The 17,253-nt window shown below is 49.3% G+C and overlaps 1 protein-coding gene across 1 annotated transcript; it reads right to left on the bottom strand.

Moving 5' to 3' along the window:
* Positions 1-1,335: 1,335 nt before the first annotated feature.
* trib1 (tribbles pseudokinase 1) lies at positions 1,336-10,430 on the bottom strand. Its single transcript, XM_084484917.1, has 3 exons — positions 9,829-10,430; positions 8,614-8,906; positions 1,336-4,661 (listed from the first exon to the last, which is right to left on the bottom strand). The coding sequence occupies exons 1-3, from the start codon at positions 10,144-10,146 to the stop codon at positions 4,187-4,189; spliced, it is 1,086 nt and encodes a 361-aa protein (XP_084341043.1). The 5' UTR covers positions 10,147-10,430; the 3' UTR covers positions 1,336-4,186.
* Between the last annotated feature and the right edge of the window lie 6,823 nt (positions 10,431-17,253).

The raw sequence follows: 17,253 nt of genomic DNA, 5'->3' as shown, positions 1-17,253 counted from the left end.
AATTGTAATGCAGTTCCACGAGATGGCAGCATATATCTTCACAATATTTAGAGCTTCCGTTCTGGTTCACTACGCCTTTGACCTAATGACTACTGACTACTCTTTATACTCAGATATGCGTTCCAACTCTCTCACTGCATCGGAGTGATTTCAAACTGGGTTAATGCACTTTATCTTGAGAACAGAAAAGAGCCATGGTATTTCTTTCAAAGAGAACAATGGCACTACTTATGGTAGGGATATGAAGTAATTAATAAAATATATGTTTGCTCTTTTTTCTTTGACATTTGAACATGAGTATTCTTCGAGTTTTGTGTTTTTGGTAAGATTTGTGCTATTTCAAAAACACAGAATCAAACAAAGTATTAAAGCAAGGCAAGCTCTGTGGATGGCCAAGATACAACACACACACACACACACACACACACACACACACACACACACACACACACACACACACACACACACACACACACAATTTCCCAGAATGTGAACATATTGAGCTCTTTTCTATCTATAGAAATACAACATCCCTGGTAAAGCTCACTTTCATGTCCTTTCTAATTCCCAGGCCTTAGCTAGCAGCACGAGGCTACGAGCACAGAGCTAATGCTCACTGGTCTGGCAGCTCGCCAGCGGCAGAGGCTTTAGCTGCCCAGGGTGATACCTAATCCTGACACTGTTGGAACACACACTCAGACCCCCAGCCCATGGACACACACACACACACACACACACACACACACACACACATACATACTCTTCTGCACACACTCTGCTCTATCCTTGCGCAAGCTTGGCCAAGGATAGTCCTCCCACACAGACACCTTGCTTGCTGTTAGGTCACACGAGGAGTCCCAGGTCCAAGAGGCCCGGGTTGGAAGGCAGACGTCTGTCTCCTCACCCCCGTCTGCTCGCTGTCCCGGTTGTCCTGTGTCAAGTCAAAACTGCACTTCCTGTCGCTTTTTGACCTAGCGAGGAGAGAGAGTGTGTGTGTGTGTGTGTGTGTGTGTGTAAGCGCATTCCATGAAAAAAGGCACTGACCCACTATTGACATTCAAGCTTAATGCTACGTTACGCAAAGGTCAGTGTGGGGTAGAAGGGTTTTACGCTCTGTGAAGGGATCTTGTTGTGTTGTCCTCTTCTTCAGATCAAGAAGGCTTTATTAGGCATACAGGGAAACTACGTAAGTGAACAATGAAACCTAAGTGTGATTTGTTTGTGAGTGAGTTTGTGATGAGTGTGTTTGTTTTGAGTGTGCAAGTGGAAAAAAGACAAGCCATTTGACTATTAAAAAAAAAGAACTTTATTCAATATTTTCACACGTATGGCAAATATACATATTTACAATTTCTTTGTACAACGAATACATCTTTTGTGTGTAACCTGTAGGGACTCAGTGCCGGGAGGTTTTGTCACAAATACATAATTCAAAGTGCATACAAACGCACCTGTGTGAGCTACTTATTACACACCACATGATGGCACGTGACTCTCTACATTTGTATGAACAAACAAGAAGTGCTTACAAAAAACATTAAGTTACATGTCCCTGAATAATCTGTCCTGGCGTCAAGGAATCAATGTGAGATCAAGAGCAAGAAAAAGGCCTTCCTCTGTAACCGCCTAGCACAGCGGGGTTAGCAGGCCGCGGGCTGGGTTCCATTGAGACATATTGTTATCTATACATTGTTATCTTCTTATCATATCTGTTTGTCGACTATGTGACCTGAAATCTGAAATGGAGCCATTCATGTCAGTTGCTCTGCGATTGGTACCATCATAGCAAGTGTGTTGAAACACAATATAAAATAGTGAGTCACACGTTTACAGTTGCTTATTTTGGGCTTGACAGCGCTGAAGCACCCATCTCCGTGATAACAAGAGAAAAGGAAAATGGTTGTAGTACGATGTCCCCGGGAGGCTCCCCGAGGACCTCTTGGACAAACAAAATGAGAAACGTTTGAGTGTGTGTGTATGTGGGCACCATTTAACAGGTGAAACCACTCAGAGGTTTTGAGCGGGGTTCTTGGAACAAACGTGTGTTCGCTGCTAGACGCATGGCAAAGGGTTGAGTCACTCCGCTGGCTCCAACACACCAGCCCTCCACTGGTCCAGAACCACGGAGAACCAGAGCTTATGGAACACAGAACCAGAGCTTATGGAACACAGAACCAGAGCTTATGGAACACAGAACCAGAGCTTATGAAACACAGAACCAGAGCTCATGAAACACAGAACCAGAGCTTATGAAACACAGAACCAGAGCTCATGAAACACAGAACCAGAGCTTATGGAACACAGAACCAGAGCTTATGAAACACAGAACCAGAGCTTATGGAACACAGAACCAGAGCTTATGAAACGCAGCGGGCCGCTCATCACTCAGCAGAGCTTCTGGGGCCTGCAGATCAGGCCGAGGGAACAGAATGTTCCAGATGGATGTGTACAGTACAAACAGGTATGTCTGCCGTTGAGGAAGCCTTCAGAGCTCTTTAACATTGTCTGCAATAGGACGGTGCTAGCTTAAAGCCAGAGATAGAGGCGCTGGCAGCCATCGCTCCTGAGCTCTGTTGTGCCGTCTGATTGGCCCACAGACAGCTGTGCCTTCTGATTGGCCCACAGACAGCTGTGCCCTCTGATTGGCCCACAGACGGCAGCTTTATCCATAGGGTTAGGGTTAGTACTTAACCCGTTCCATCAGGTGCATGGAAGCTAAGCCATGATGAGTTGCTAAACGTGAATAGTGCTAGCTGAGCTTGGGGTAAAGGCACTGACTGACCTCAGGTGGCAGCGGACACTGAATAGAAAAGGTTTTCGCAATATGTAATTGTACTTTCCTTGGTCAATATGTAATTGTACTTTCCTTGGTCAATATGTAATTGTACTTTCCTTGGTCAGTTCAGATTGCATGGACGCCAGGGGAAGATTTCACATTTGTCTGCAAAAGGTTTGGAATACAGATGATTTATCTTGGCTGGCGTGTCACCTTGTCATCATTATGTTGTAATGTCACACCAGCTGTTAAGAACAGGACTTGGGTCATCTCTATGTTCTGCTGAACAGCTTCTTGTCACCTGATGTTTACAGAGAAACAACGTCAAAGGCTTCCTCCGAGTCTCAACCCACCTGAGGCCTCTTCACTCCCTCCCCCCCTCCTCCCTCCCTCCCTCCCTCCCCACCTGAGTCCTCTTCACTCCCTCCCCCCCCCCCTCCCTCCCTCCCTGAGCCCTCTTCACTCCCCTCCTCCCCCCCCTCCCCCCATCATAGCCCTCTTCACTCCCCTCTTCATCTGAATGCTCCTAGGTCCCCCGTTCCCTCCCTTATCTGCGTGTGACACATCCTTTCTCCTCCCGGCCGTGTACCTTCCCCCCGGTCTCCGTCATGGCGATGTTATCAGACCAAAGCGTGCGTTAGGTTCAGCCCGTGAGTCAGCTGACGCTGGCCAGAGTCGTGATGCGAGGATCAGCACGCCTCTCTCGGTGTGTCTCTCTCGGTGTGTCTCTCTCGGTGTGTCTCTCTCGGTGTGTCTTTCTCGGTGTGTCTCTCTGGAGTTCGGGTTGAGAGAAAGCCTTAGTGACTGCTGTTTGACATACATACATGTTTGATACATCGACGTGACACATTTGGCTGCAGAAATGTGTCTCTCAATGATGTTTTTTTTTCTTCTTATGAGCACCAAATGGTTGAAAAAACAAAAAGAACCACATAAACGTGTATAGAAACGCACCAAAAATCCATCTGTGCGAAAACAATGCCCTTCGTGAGTTCAAACATCAAGGAACAAAAACTACAGTACGCCGAAGTAGAAAGCTTGGAGGTGTACGGATACACAACAGTACACAACAGTACACAACAGTACACAAACAGGGATGTTCATTTTGTAAAAGTGCTGTTAAATAATGAAACAATGGATCCCTTGTCCTATCATTGTTTCAGTTTGGTCCTTTGGGGCCAAAGGGAAGCAGTGCGCCCAGGGAGGAGACCTGGTCCAGGTCCAGGACCTGGTCCACCCCCAGGCTGTGGTCCACCCCCGGGGAGGAGACCTGGTCCACCCCCGGGGGAGGAGACCCGGGCTGTGGTCCACCCCCGGGGGAGGAGACCCGGGCTGTGGTCCACCCCCGGGGAGGAGACCCGGGGGGGGGTTCTGTCACACGGGGGGGGTCCGGCACTCAGCAGTCTGCAGTCAGCAAAACAAATCCTCGTCGTCTTCGACGTCGTACGACGGAACAGCCTGGTCGGCCGAGCCCACTTCCTGTTCGCCCGACGCCGCTTCCTGCGCGGCCGGCGGCCGGCGGAGCCAGGGGTGGGCCAGCAGCTCGGCGGCGCTCAGCCGCTCCGCCGGCTCCTTCCTCAGCAGGCTCTGCAGCAGGCAGCGGGCCCCCGGCGAGAGGCCCTCCGGCAGGCAGCACTGGGCCCGGCGGATCTTGGAGAAGAGGGCGGCGGGGTCGGGGTGGTGGAAGGGGTAGCGGCCCACCAGCAGGGTGTACAGCGCCACGCCCAGGCTCCACATGTCCGCCCTCTTGCCGGAGTACGGCGCCGCGCCGCTGAGGATCTCGGGGCTGACGTAGGCGGGGCACCCGTGGGTGTCGGTCATGGCGTCGCTCTGCGGGTCCTCCAGCACCCGGCAGTCCTCCAGGCTCTCCAGCTTCACCTGGCTCCTGCGGGAGGACAGAGTCAGGGTCTGGTCCACTACTACAGTACAGAGAGCAGCTCAGGGTCTGGTCCACTACTACAGTACAGAGAGCAGCTCAGGGTCTGGTCCACTACTACAGTACAGAGAGGAGCTCAGGGTCTGGTCCACTACTACAGTACAGAGAGGAGCTCAGGGTCTGGTCCACCACTACAGTACAGAGAGGAGCTCAGGGTCTGCTCCACTACAGTACAGAGAGGAGCTCAGGGTCTGGTCCACTACTACAGTACAGAGAGGAGCTCAGGGTCTGCTCCACTACAGTACAGAGAGGAGCTCAGGGTCTGCTCCACTACAGTACAGAGAGGAGCTCAGGGTCTGCTCCACTACTACAGTACAGAGAGGAGCTCAGGGTCTGCTCCACTACTACAGTACAGAGAGGAGCTCAGGGTCTGCTCCACTACTACAGTACAGAGAGGAGCTCAGGGTCTGCTCCACTACAGTACAGAGAGGAGCTCAGGGTCTGGTCCACCACTACAGTACAGAGAGGAGCTCAGGGTCTGCTCCACTACTACAGTGATGTCATGTTATGTAAAGGGACACGTTTACTAACTGATGAGGCTGATTGGAAGGGGTAGCAAAAATAATAAAAAATGGATTCATAACAGAAAGTAAAATTCCTCCTCCTGTGAATATTATATATGATATTATATTATATATGATATTATATTATATATGATATTATATTTCCAATGAGTGCTGGGTTGTTGAAATCAGGAGCCCACGACTGCTAAAGTTCACTGATAAACTAAAGCATTTGACAGTGAATAAATAACAAACGCTCTTTTTGGACGTGACCTTGGGCCCTGGGTCTATTTCTGACAATTCTTATTTTCAACACTGTCAAACATTTCAGAACTTTGTTAAGATGAAGTCACTTATGGCATCATGGAAAATCCTTTTGGCCAGAAGCTTTCAGGCAGGGACGCACGCACGCACGCACGCACGCACGCACGCACGCACGCACGCACGCACGCACGCACGCACGCACGCACTCACTCACACTCTCTCTCACTGATTAAAAGAAGAGGACTAAACAAGCCGACCAAAATGCATAGGCAGCTGTGATGGTTTACCAGCATTAAAACACAGACTTATAAATACACACTAGTGCAATCACACATCGCATGCTATATTTAGTGTTGTTAATGACTACACACAAAGACAGGAAAGCACTTGAGCAACTATGACTTTGCCTGCTGCCTCAGACATTATTTCATTTAATTTCGAAATGACAATGACTGCGCTCTTAAGAAATGTTTCAAAGTATTTCCGTGGCAGGGGGAGAAAACAGGTTGTGTGAGACGGACTGAATAGATCAGGGACAAGATGAACACAATGCAAGAACAAACTGATAACTTCACAAGAACGAGATCTGATAGAGAGAGAGGGGAGAGGAAACAGACCAGCGAGAGTTAAAGAGGTGGAGAAAGTGAGTCATCCTTCTGTTGAGAGTACATTCCCCCCTCCCTCCCTCCCTCTCTATCTCTCTATGCCGCGGCTATCTGCACCTGGGTCCCACACTCTCGGCGCCAGCCATCCCATAATTACCCTCAAATGGCTGTTGCCACATCAGTGACGCATGGGAAGGCTGGCCCAGCAATGAGGCGGTGCATGTTTCACAGTGAGAGTCACCTTCCTCAAACTGGCTCTGCAGTGGTGTGGTGTACTGTCACTGTACTGTACAGAGTGTATAGTGTGGTGTACTGTACAGAGTGTGTGGTGTACTGTACTGTACAGAGTGTGTGGTGTACTGTCACTGTACAGAGTGTGTAGTGTAGTGTCACTGTACTGTACAGAGTGTGTGGTGTACTGTCACTGTACTGTACAGAGTGTATAGTGTGGTGTACTGTACAGAGTGTGTGGTGTACTGTACTGTACAGAGTGTGTGGTGTACTGTCACTGTACAGAGTGTGTAGTGTAGTGTCACTGTACTGTACAGAGTGTGTGGTGTACTGTCACTGTACAGAGTGTGTAGTGTAGTGTCACTGTACTGTACAGAGTGTGTAGTGTACTGTCACTGTACTGTACAGAGTGTGTAGTGTACTATCACTGTACAGAGTGTGTAGTGTGGTGTACAGAGTGTGTGTGTCCTCTGCTGTGAGAATGCAGACAGCCTTTAATGTATTGTAGTCCTTCTCTAATGTGGTGCTACCATCGTGGTGTGCGTCCATATGTCACGGAGTGATTGTGAAGAGGGAGGTTGATGAAGAGATTGTGAATCTGACATTGGGAGGATATTCAGACGCAAATTAGGAGGCCGTCAAAAGAGTAGGTTAAACAAACACCCTGATCATCAACGGGGACGTATTTGCCTAGATCCACGCCAGATCACAGACGGCCTTGGAGCGTATTGCGCACCTGGAGTAGCCGGTTCCTCAGTGCCTATAGGCCATGTGGATACACCAGGACCCCGGGCGGGGCCACGGGGGGGGGGGGGGGGGGGCACGGGCGGGGCCACGGGGGGGGCCACAGGGGGGCCACACGCACACACACAAAGTGCGCTCTCCACAGTCCAGCCTGTTGAGAGTGTGGACGTGTTCCAAAGCGGTGCAGGGACAAAAAGGTCTTTTTTTACCCAAGAGTCAAGCAGGCACGATGGACTTAGAGGCTGATTATGGTCCCACGTTCACGCACCTCAACGACCCCGCAGACGCTTCCACGCAGTCCTGAACCTATTTTGGTTCAGTGTCGGGTTTCAGTGAGCAGACCAATCACAGCCCTTGCTGCTGCGTCGCCTCGACGGAAAGTTACACTTTTTGGGAGGCGCCCGTCCGGCCCTGGCGGTGGACGCAAGGAGGGTCCGCGAGGACGTGAGGGGTCCGCCACCGCCCGGCGTCCTGTGGGACCATAATCAGCCCTCTGGAGACTTCTTGTTGCTTTGGAAACATTGTTTTCCCTCCACTAAGTTGCTTTGAGCTGCCATGTCATTGATGAGGAAATAAATGAAGAGGTGAATAATGACTGACTAATGTACTGTAATACAACGGTTGGGCGTGGGGAAGTTTATGCAGCAGAAGGGAGGTGGAATTCAGTCTAATGAGTCTTAACATCAAATAAACAACAACCACTGGACGCCACACACACACACACATAACTAATAGAGATGATCAGTGTCTGCTCATAAACACAAGAACTATCCAACCTGCAGCCACACAGAGCTGCACACGTTTGACAAATAACTATTGAAACAGGGGCAGCTACTTGCATCCACATCAGATTCCACCGTTTGATAAAGGGCCCAGTGCACTATCACATCAAGAGGAATATCTTTCACTTTCCACAAAGACCTAATCTACTAGACGTCAAGTACTGTGAATGAGAGAATGTAAAAAAAGTCCAAAGAAAACGGTTGTTAAAGGAAACCAGTTATAGTAGAAGAAAGTGATTTAGTGGTTGACAAAGTATTGCTACGATTGATCCTGGTCCTAATCTCAACTTAAACGCACTTAAAGGCTTTAGAAGTAGTATAGAGTAAATAATGAAATGTGGTTGAAGGCATGCTGTTGCATGAGTTCCCTGTTCTGGGCTGTGTTTGGGTGACCAGGGCACATCAACAACTTCATTATCAAACATCCTGGCTCCAATTCCCCTCCCCCAAATGAACTGTAGCAAGTGGAGTTAGCATTCGGGCGGCGTGTGGCTCAGGAGGTGGAGCGGGTTGGCCGCTAACCCGAGGGTCGCTGGTTCGATCCCCGGCTCCTCCTAGCGGAGTGTGGAGGCGTCCCTGAGAGAGACGCCTCCCCCTGACCGCTCCTGACCCGCTGGCTGTGGCCCTGAGGGGCTGACTCCGCCGTCAGGGTGTGTGAGTGAGTGGATGAACGTGTGAATGTGAGGCAGTGAAGTGCTCCGAGGGGCCGCGGGTCAGAGAGGTGTACGTCTCCTCACCGCGCACGGCTCCAGGTGCTAAACAAAGCCCTCACCTCTTCTCGTCGGCGAAGACGAACTTGCGCAGCTTGAGGTCTCCCAGCACCACGCCGTGGCGGTGGCAGTGCGCCACGGCGCGCGCCACCTGCCTGAAGAGCGCCCGGGCGCGGGCCTCGTCCAGCCGGCGGCAGCCCCTCACCAGGCCGTGGAGGTCCCCGTGGTCCTTGTCCTGGAACACGTAGGCCCGCCGCTCCCCCAGCACGATGTCCCGCACCGCCGCCACGTTGTGGTGGGGGGGCAGCACGCTGTACGCCCGCACCTTCTCCTGGTACACCCCCATGTCAAACACCTGGAGGAGAGGGGGGCGAGGGAGGGAGAGAGGGAGAGAGGGAGGGAGAGAGAGAGAGAGAGAGGGAGAGAGAGAGACAGAGGGAGAGAGAGAGAGAGAGAGAGAGAGAGAGAGAGAGAGAGAGAGAGAGAGAGAGAGAGAGAGAGAGAGTTTACAGAATGAGGTCAGTATTCCTTCAGTACACACGTCAGACGTTGAGAGGCTAGGGAGGTTTGTGTGTAGGGCATATCCTGATCTGTAGCTGAACACATTTTTTAAATGTGGGGGGGGGGGGGGGGGGCAGCCAATAGAATGAAAGCGATGTGGCTGTATATATTACTAGCATCGAGTGCAGTGCAAGAAATGCTCCTGAATGGCTTTGGACATTCCAGTCTGCTGTGATTATCATCCTCTGTGATTGGCTGAGCCCTCAACCAAACAGAGGGCAGAGAAAACAAGGAAAGGCAAGATAGCGGTGCGCTGTGAGAGGGGTGCGCTGTGGTAGGGGTGCGCTGTGAGAGGGGTGCGCTGTGGTAGGGGTGCGCTGTGAGAGGGGTGCGCTGTGATAGGGGTGCGCTCTGAGAGGGGTGCGTTGTGATAGGGGTGCGCTCTGAGAGGGGTGCGCTCGGGCATACTGTTAGCAGTGACGTACATGTAAATGAGTTCGATGTCAGTAAGTTGCGGTGTGCTGCTGCCAGCTACTCCGACGGTCTGCTAGAGAATGTTCGCTAAGGATTTGAACCACTGACGCCGCACAGCAAGCGGGAGGCGACACGCGGCGCCATGCATATGATGGCATATGCATAAGCATATGAATCATAATGTGGCTCCTATACCGAAGGACGATGTCGCGCTAGCCTCGCTGATGACACACACAGTCGGTTGAGCAACACTCCCGTCACGCTCCGTTCAGAGACGTTGCACAATGCGCCTCAGCACGTACCTTGCACACCAGCTCGTCCCCCGTGTCGGTGTTCAGCGCGCTGTGTGCGCCGTCCCGCTCGGCCAGCGGCAGCAGCAGGAACGGCCCTATCCGGGAGGGGCCCTGGTGGGGCACCGGGGGGGCGGCGGGGGACCGGGGGCTCCCGGCGGGGGGGCCCGGAGGGGTCCCCAGCGCCGCGACCCACTGCGGAGCGTCCCGCGGCTCCGGGGGGCTCAGCCGCGCGCGTTTGACCACAGGCTGGTCGTCCGCGGGGTCGAGCCTCTTGAGTCCGACCCGAGGAGCGGGGACGCGCACGGGGCTCCTCGGCTGCACGTTCATCTCGAGACTGAAACACCGGTTCACGTAAATCCAGGACCCCCGAAGCCCCTGATCGGTGGATTAGGTTCTGTGGGAATGGCTACAAGAAATGTCCCGCCGCGCGTTGCCTCCTGCGGTCCATGAGTCCGGAGAAACTACTGGAAGGTAAACTTCTCAAAAAAAGATGACGAAAAGAAACGAGGACAGCTAAATGTTTCCCTCCGATGAGGCGATGAGTTGTGTTTTCAGTCCGTCACATCCAAAAAGACTTCAGGGTCTCAGTTCGTACGCTCCTCTTTCTGAGGTGTGTGGGGGGGGAAGGGGGGGGGGAGAATTCCTTCTCCTTGGCCGTCGGGCGGAGTGAGACCGTCTCGCGCGGAGTGAGATAGTGAGATTGTGAGAGTGCTCTGATGCTGTCTCCTCACACGCCGCCCGGCTGGAGCTCCGCCCGTCCAGCGGCCAGCCTCCTCTGCTGGTGACACAACAGTTGAGCAATACTCCGCATTACACTCGCAATACACTATCAGGTTCAACAACCTGCCTTACAAAATAAAGAAAATACATTCTGAGCGTCAAAATAAAGAACATTCCAGTGTCCTTCCCCCCATTGGCTATAATAGCCATTTAAACCACAGCGTTGGAGTTCAGTTGAAGTGTCACTGTCATTTATCAACAGTTTATGACTGAACGCCTCGCTGGTTTTCCATTACTGGTATTTAGACACACAGCATGTGAGGATAATAAGGATACAGGCTGATATCACTTACTCTAGACAATCATTAACTGAGCGTGTTTATCCTCTTGCTCCACGATATTGCAACTTTGTTTTTGTTTTTATTTGAAGTTACACGAACGCTCCACAATTCTCAGTACTGACTTTAAAGGAATAACGTTCAGAAGGTGCACGCGCCCAGCAGGGTGTGTACACTGGCTAATGCCGGGCCGCAGCGTGAGGACGTCAGCGCTGGCGTCCACATCCCCGTATCTTCCCATGCTGTGACTGTTTGTTATGTGGACATGAGTCACCCCCATAAAGCCAGGCTGAGCCAGGCTATAAGCATTCACATAAAACACACCGTGGCTCCGTAAACACATCTCCCCCTGGGAGTCGGCACCAGGCAGTCACCACCCTGCGCTGACTCAAGGATCCAACAGTGTTCCTTTAAGGTGCTGTGAGACGGCCGAGGTTGGACTGCTCCAAGTGAAAGTAAACTGAAAAGGGCAACTTTCCCAAATGACGCGTGACGATGATGATAGTCAGGATAAGCCCCATGACATATGCTGTAATAATGAGTGGGCATGTTAAGTGTGTGTGTGTGTGTGTGTGTGTGTGTGTGTGTGTGTGTGTGTGTGTGTGTGTGTGTGTGTGTGTGTGTGTGGCCATATGTGTTTGTCACTGCATGTTGCACAAGAGTTGGCCAATTGCTACTATTGCAATAAGCTGAACAAGCATAGTAACAGCAACTTGCCTATTGCTAATCAAAGCACCAAAAATGTAGCTGGGCTCACATTCTGTGTGTGTGTGTGTGTTTACAGTCATGTCCGGATGTCCTAAAGAAGACAGTACAAGAAAACAGTTTGACAAGGCAAAAAAAGCAACTATGTTGAAATATAGTCTCCCATCTAGAGCCCAGTACATATCCATGGCCAACAAGGAGCTTCATGTTGAAGAAGTCACCCCAAAAAAAAGAATCATCCTTTATTACGCTATCTGGGGTCATTGAATAGTGTGCTGAAAATGTCAAGTCTAGAGAGAATCTGGAAGTGGCTGAAAAACGTTCTACTTTCAGTATAGAACACGTTCTGAAAGTGAGGGGCCCTGAGTCATGTCTTCATTATGGAACCTGGACATGTGGAAGACACTTATAATGAAAGCACAATGCATTCCTACATAAAATAATTAATACTAATATAATTACACAAAAGAAGCCAACCTGACTGCTATTAATAATATTTTCTGTATTTTTCTTTGTTAAGCCGTTCTGGAGGCCTGAGGGCTGTGTTCCAACGGGTCAAACCGTCCAGGTCCCTCTATTGGCCCTCGGTCGTTACCTCCCCACCACCAGCACCACAAGGTCATCCCCTCGCGCCGCCCGGCTCTAAAAGGTGATGCAGAGATCGATCCGAGCCTTCCTCTCTCTCACAGTGAGGATGAGCCGCGTCAGAGAGCCTGGAATGGTGGCTGTTCTATTTAGGACCTCTGCATTCCGTCTCTGTGCAATAGCTGTCCTAAGAGGTGACTCACGGAGCGTTACTGGGTCTGTGTTACTGGGTCTGTTTGTCGAGCAACCGAGTAGAAACAGGTTTCCCTTTCATGACTTGACTCTCTCGGTAGCTCTGTCTCTCTCACTTCTCTTTTCAGAAGAACTCGAACTCGAAGAAAGGCAGGATGAGCGCTGAGTGTGGGAAAGGACGCGGGGCCTGGAGAGAGCTCACCGTCGTTTGTCTCAATGAGCCAACGCCACGCATGTGACTTTCTGGGGCACAGTTTCTGTGCTCTGCGTGTCTGTGTGTGTACGTGCTTTGGGCATGAGGAAGAGTGGCGTGTGTGTGTGTTAATGTTGTGGTCAGGTTTGTTCAGGAGGGTGAACGTTTGCTCAGGTGAGTCAGCCTGCCGTGCACCGTCACATGGTGGCCCTGTGCTTGTTTCTTTAGTGTGAGGATGCGTGTTGGGGGATGGTGGCTCCTATGGTCTCTGATGTATTCAGGTTATGGTAGCCTGACCAGGGCTTTTTCCATTTCATCATTGTTTTTCCCTTCATGTTTTTAGTATTTGCAGAATTGAAGTTACCTTTTATAATCAACATCAGGCTGGGAATTGATCACTCCTCATGTGAGAATAGGCCAATCTGATATGCTGCTGGTCAGCTACAAATGATTCTCCCCCTACCCTTGAGTAACTGTAACTCTCTCTCTCTCTCTCTCTCTCTCTCTCTCTCCCTCTCTCTCTCTCTCCCTCTCCCTTCTCTCTCTCTCTGTCACTTCCTGTCACTCTCTATCTCAAACATGCATGCAAACTAAAACAGCACACACTAATTTGCATTTGCACACATGGACACAAGGTGCTAACAAATGCACCAACACACACACACACACACACACACACACACACACACACACACACACACACACACACACACACACACACACACACACACACACACACACACACACACACACACACATGACGTTGACCCCTGGCAGTTCTAGCACCTGCTGATTAAAGTTCACACAAACAACAAGGAACAAAGAACGTCAGTGACCTGCTGGTGCAGGGTGGCTGTGGCCCAGTGTTTAGTCAGTGACCTGCTGGTGCAGGGTGGCTGCGGCCCAGTGTTTAGTCAGTGACCTGCTGGTGCAGGGTGGCTGTGGAGTCACTCAGTGGAAATAGGGAAGTGGGATATTGCTGAGACTGTCTAATGCTGGGACATTGGTAGGCAGATGAAGATACAGTTGAGACTGTGTGTTGGGAAGCAGATGCACAACAAAGTAAAAAGTTGGGGTCGCAATCATTTAAAGATCTAATTGCGGACCAGAGGCCATGTGGTCGCTGCTCAGCCTCTGAACCAGACACATATTGTATATATATATATATATATATATATAGACACATAGCCTCAAAAAGTGAAATGATGGACTTCATGCAAAACATGTGCTTCCAAAATCTCTCTTTGTCAAACCATTTTATTTTGCACCTTCTCTCACGATGAATAAATAAATTGGAATTCCGAACATTTTCCGAGCAGATGTGAGGATGCAGTGTACTGGAATGGGCTCGATGTTTGGATTCAGACACAAATGACCACAATCTATAGTCTGGGCTGTTGAGAGTCCAGGAAGAGGCATCACTTGACATTAACATTTATTTTTTATTACATTTAAAGGGGATTCAGGGGACGATTATGAAATGAAAAAGATTAAATAAGCAGATACGAAACTTGTATGAATGTGGAACATATGACCAATGCTATGAAAACAAATGACCTTCATTTTAAAATAAAATGTATTTAAAATATAGAAACTAAATGATTGGATATACAATGTAAACATATACAAATGATTATTATCTAAAAGTGATGTACAATATGGAACCTGATCCATCCTATGAATGATTTTCCAGCATAGTTATGCTCTTGGTCAAACGTATTGGTTCATGAAATGCACTCAGACCTGCACAAGGCTATTTGATATGATATATGTGAGTATATACAGTCATCTGTAGCCTCGCCCAACTGAAGTTAGTAGAACGAGGTGAACTCGCTGAACCCCAAAGGCTGAGTCCTCCACCAAGATTAGTCACTGGCCAACCACACGCACCTCTCCTGGAAACCAACCCCGTGTTGTTTCAGAGCGGGGAGAGCCGGGCCCGGCAGACGCTGCTGAGATGTGTTGCTTGATGTGGACAGACTCCATACTCTCGTCTGGAGCAGACATTCCTCCCATCCTCTTTGTTCTCCTGAGCTGCCAGTCGCCATTATTTTCTCGGGGTGCGTGTGGAGTTTAGTTTGGGTGAGAAGGTCTGGAATCCTAGTAATGGGGAAGATTTGAACTGACTCATTTTTTATGTGAACTGGAATTACAGTGAACACAAGAAGAACCAAATCAGCACATGACCAACACATTACCCATTTTTAGCCCCAACAATACCATACCACCAACAATAATAAATCCGGAAATTATTAGTTATCATCCCTCAGTACTGAAAATAAGATGCAACAACAAATTGTTCTTAGGAATATTCATTATCTTTATCTTTATCTTTCTTTTCCACAAAATACTCTTTGGTAAAATACTATTATCAAAGTTTGGAATATTTAACTTGTTTGGTAAAAATCGGCATCTAGCAAAAATCTGTTATTGCATAACATCAACTGAGAAGTACTATATACTATAATATAGTATATATATATATATATATATATATATATATATATATATATAATACTATAAAATAGAATGACTTTGAAATGCAAAAAAAGGCAGTTACTGTTCACAAAGGATGCATCCCAGTACCCGTATTTGGCAGGCATATGGCATATGGTGGCAGGCCTGACCCTGATTCTTGCTTCAATGCTTCAAAAGCTTACTCAGTAACCAATGGGTGACATCAGGTCTGGTTGAACGTCAGGACAACTTGCCCACAACCCCATTCTGACTTTCCTCAACAAAGCAAGTGTATGTGGGTCTTCTTGAGAATCCTTCCATCGGTAAAATGTGGTGCTGAGAACGGCGGCTTTTCCCTTTGGATTTCAGTCTTCAAATCCGGTTGACCGCAGCAACAGTATTTACAGAGTACTATTCAGTACATCTATATATATATACATATGAGTACTATTCAGTACATCTATATATATATACATGTGAGTACTATTCAGTACATCTATATATATATATACATATGAGTACTATTCAGTACATCTATATATATATACATGTGAGTACTATTCAGTACATCTATATATATATATATATATATATATATATATACATATGAGTACTATTCAGTACATCTATATATATATACATGTGAGTACTATTCAGTACATCTATATATATATACATGTGAGTACTATTCAGTACATCTATATATATATACATGTGAGTACTATTCAGTACATCTTCAGCAAACCTTTTGTTGCTCAAACATTACCAATAGCTGTCACAAAAGCCCTGTTGCGTTTTTAATCATACGAATGATTGTTGATGAGAACATATTTAACATTCACACTCGTATGCCTTCCCTAAAGAGGAAAAGCTGCCTATTGGTGGTCTGGCCAACCATGTTGATCCGTGAGGCCATACAGGTCATAGATCCAAATATTTCACTGAATCTCTTATTCTTTATTTTCCGATTCCTTTCTTCAAATATGTCCACATCCCATTCCTTTTAAATGGCGTCCTTTTAAAAAGCGGCAGTGTTTTGGATTGCAGTGAATGGACCGAGCCTGGCCGTCTGTCAGTGGTTTCGTTGAAACAGCTTGCCTTACAATCAGCACTGCGCTCCCACATGACTCAAGGGCTTCCTGTTGCTAATGGGAAGTGAATGGCAATCGTGAGTGTGAGGCAACGCATGTCTGTGTATGTGTGTGTGTGTGTGTGTGTGTGTGTGTGTGTGTGTGTGTTGTGCCGTAGACACACACGTCACCACCACCACACTGTCACCTAGCCATCAGCGAGGTTACACAACAAGATGTCGCCACTCAGACGGAGCGTCTCCCATGATGATGTCACTCTACCAGAGAGGAGGAGGATCCGCTGAAGGAGCGCAGGAGGAGAGAGATCTTATCCCCACTGAGGCGGTGAACAGGAGGTGTGAGTCTGTGAGGGGATGCATTGTGAGGCCTTTTGTTATGACAAAGTCAGTGAAGGGAAAATCCACACAGCAGCCTGCGGGGGCATTTTCTTTGTAATTTCATTTTCAGTATGTCTTACACATTGAGGTGGTGGTGGTGGGTGTGGTGATGGTGGGGGTGGGTGTGGTGATGGTGATGGTGGTGGGGGTGGGTGTGGTGGTGGTGGTGATGTGGTGATGGTGATGAGGTGGTGGTGCTGATGGTGGTGATGGTGGTGGTGATGGTGGTGATGGTGGTGGTGGTGGTGGTGGTGGTGGTGCTGATGGTGGGGGTGGTGGTGCTGATGGTGGTGATGGTGGTGGTGGTGGTGGTGGTGGTGCTGATGGTGGGGGTGGTGGTGCTGATGGTGGTGATGGTGGTGGTGGTGGTGGTGGTGGGGGTGGTGGTGCTGATGGTGGTGATGGTGGTGGTGGTGGTGGTGGTGGTGCTGATGGTGGGGGTGGTGGTGGTGCTGCTGATGGTGGGGGTGGTGGTGGGGGTGTGGGGGCAGAGGGCTGGGTGGTGGTGGATGGGGGGGGCGGTGGTGATGGTGGTGGTGGTGGTGGCGGTGGTGATGGTGGTGATGGTGGTGATGGTGGTGGTGGTGATGGTGGTGGTGGTGCTGCTGATGGTGGGGGTGGTGGTGGGGGTGTGGAGGCAGAGGGCTGGATGGTGGTGGATGGGGGGGGTGTAGGCACTGGGAGAAGCACAAAAGCAAAATGTTTGGGAAAAAAAGAAGCAATTCATTGCAGGATAATAACTCCATGTCAGAAGAGGTTGAGTCCTCTCATGATCC

This window comes from Micromesistius poutassou, assembly GCF_964030765.1.
Source record: "Micromesistius poutassou genome assembly, chromosome: 20".
NCBI lineage: Eukaryota > Metazoa > Chordata > Actinopteri > Gadiformes > Gadidae > Micromesistius > Micromesistius poutassou.
This window is presented reverse-complemented; position numbering and strand designations above follow the sequence as displayed.

Bases quoted from the DNA above. Each gene is read 5' to 3' on its own strand.
- trib1 (XM_084484917.1), bottom strand. From the start codon at position 10,146: ATGAACGTGCAGCCGAGGAGCCCCGTGCGCGTCCCCGCTCCTCGGGTC. The intron at 8,907-9,828 runs GTACGTGCTGAG...CCTCTCCTCCAG, and splicing joins GGGACGAGCTGGTGTGCAAG to GTGTTTGACATGGGGGTGTA. The intron at 4,662-8,613 runs GTGAGGGCTTTG...GTCCTCCCGCAG, and splicing joins GTCTTCGCCGACGAGAAGAG to GAGCCAGGTGAAGCTGGAGA.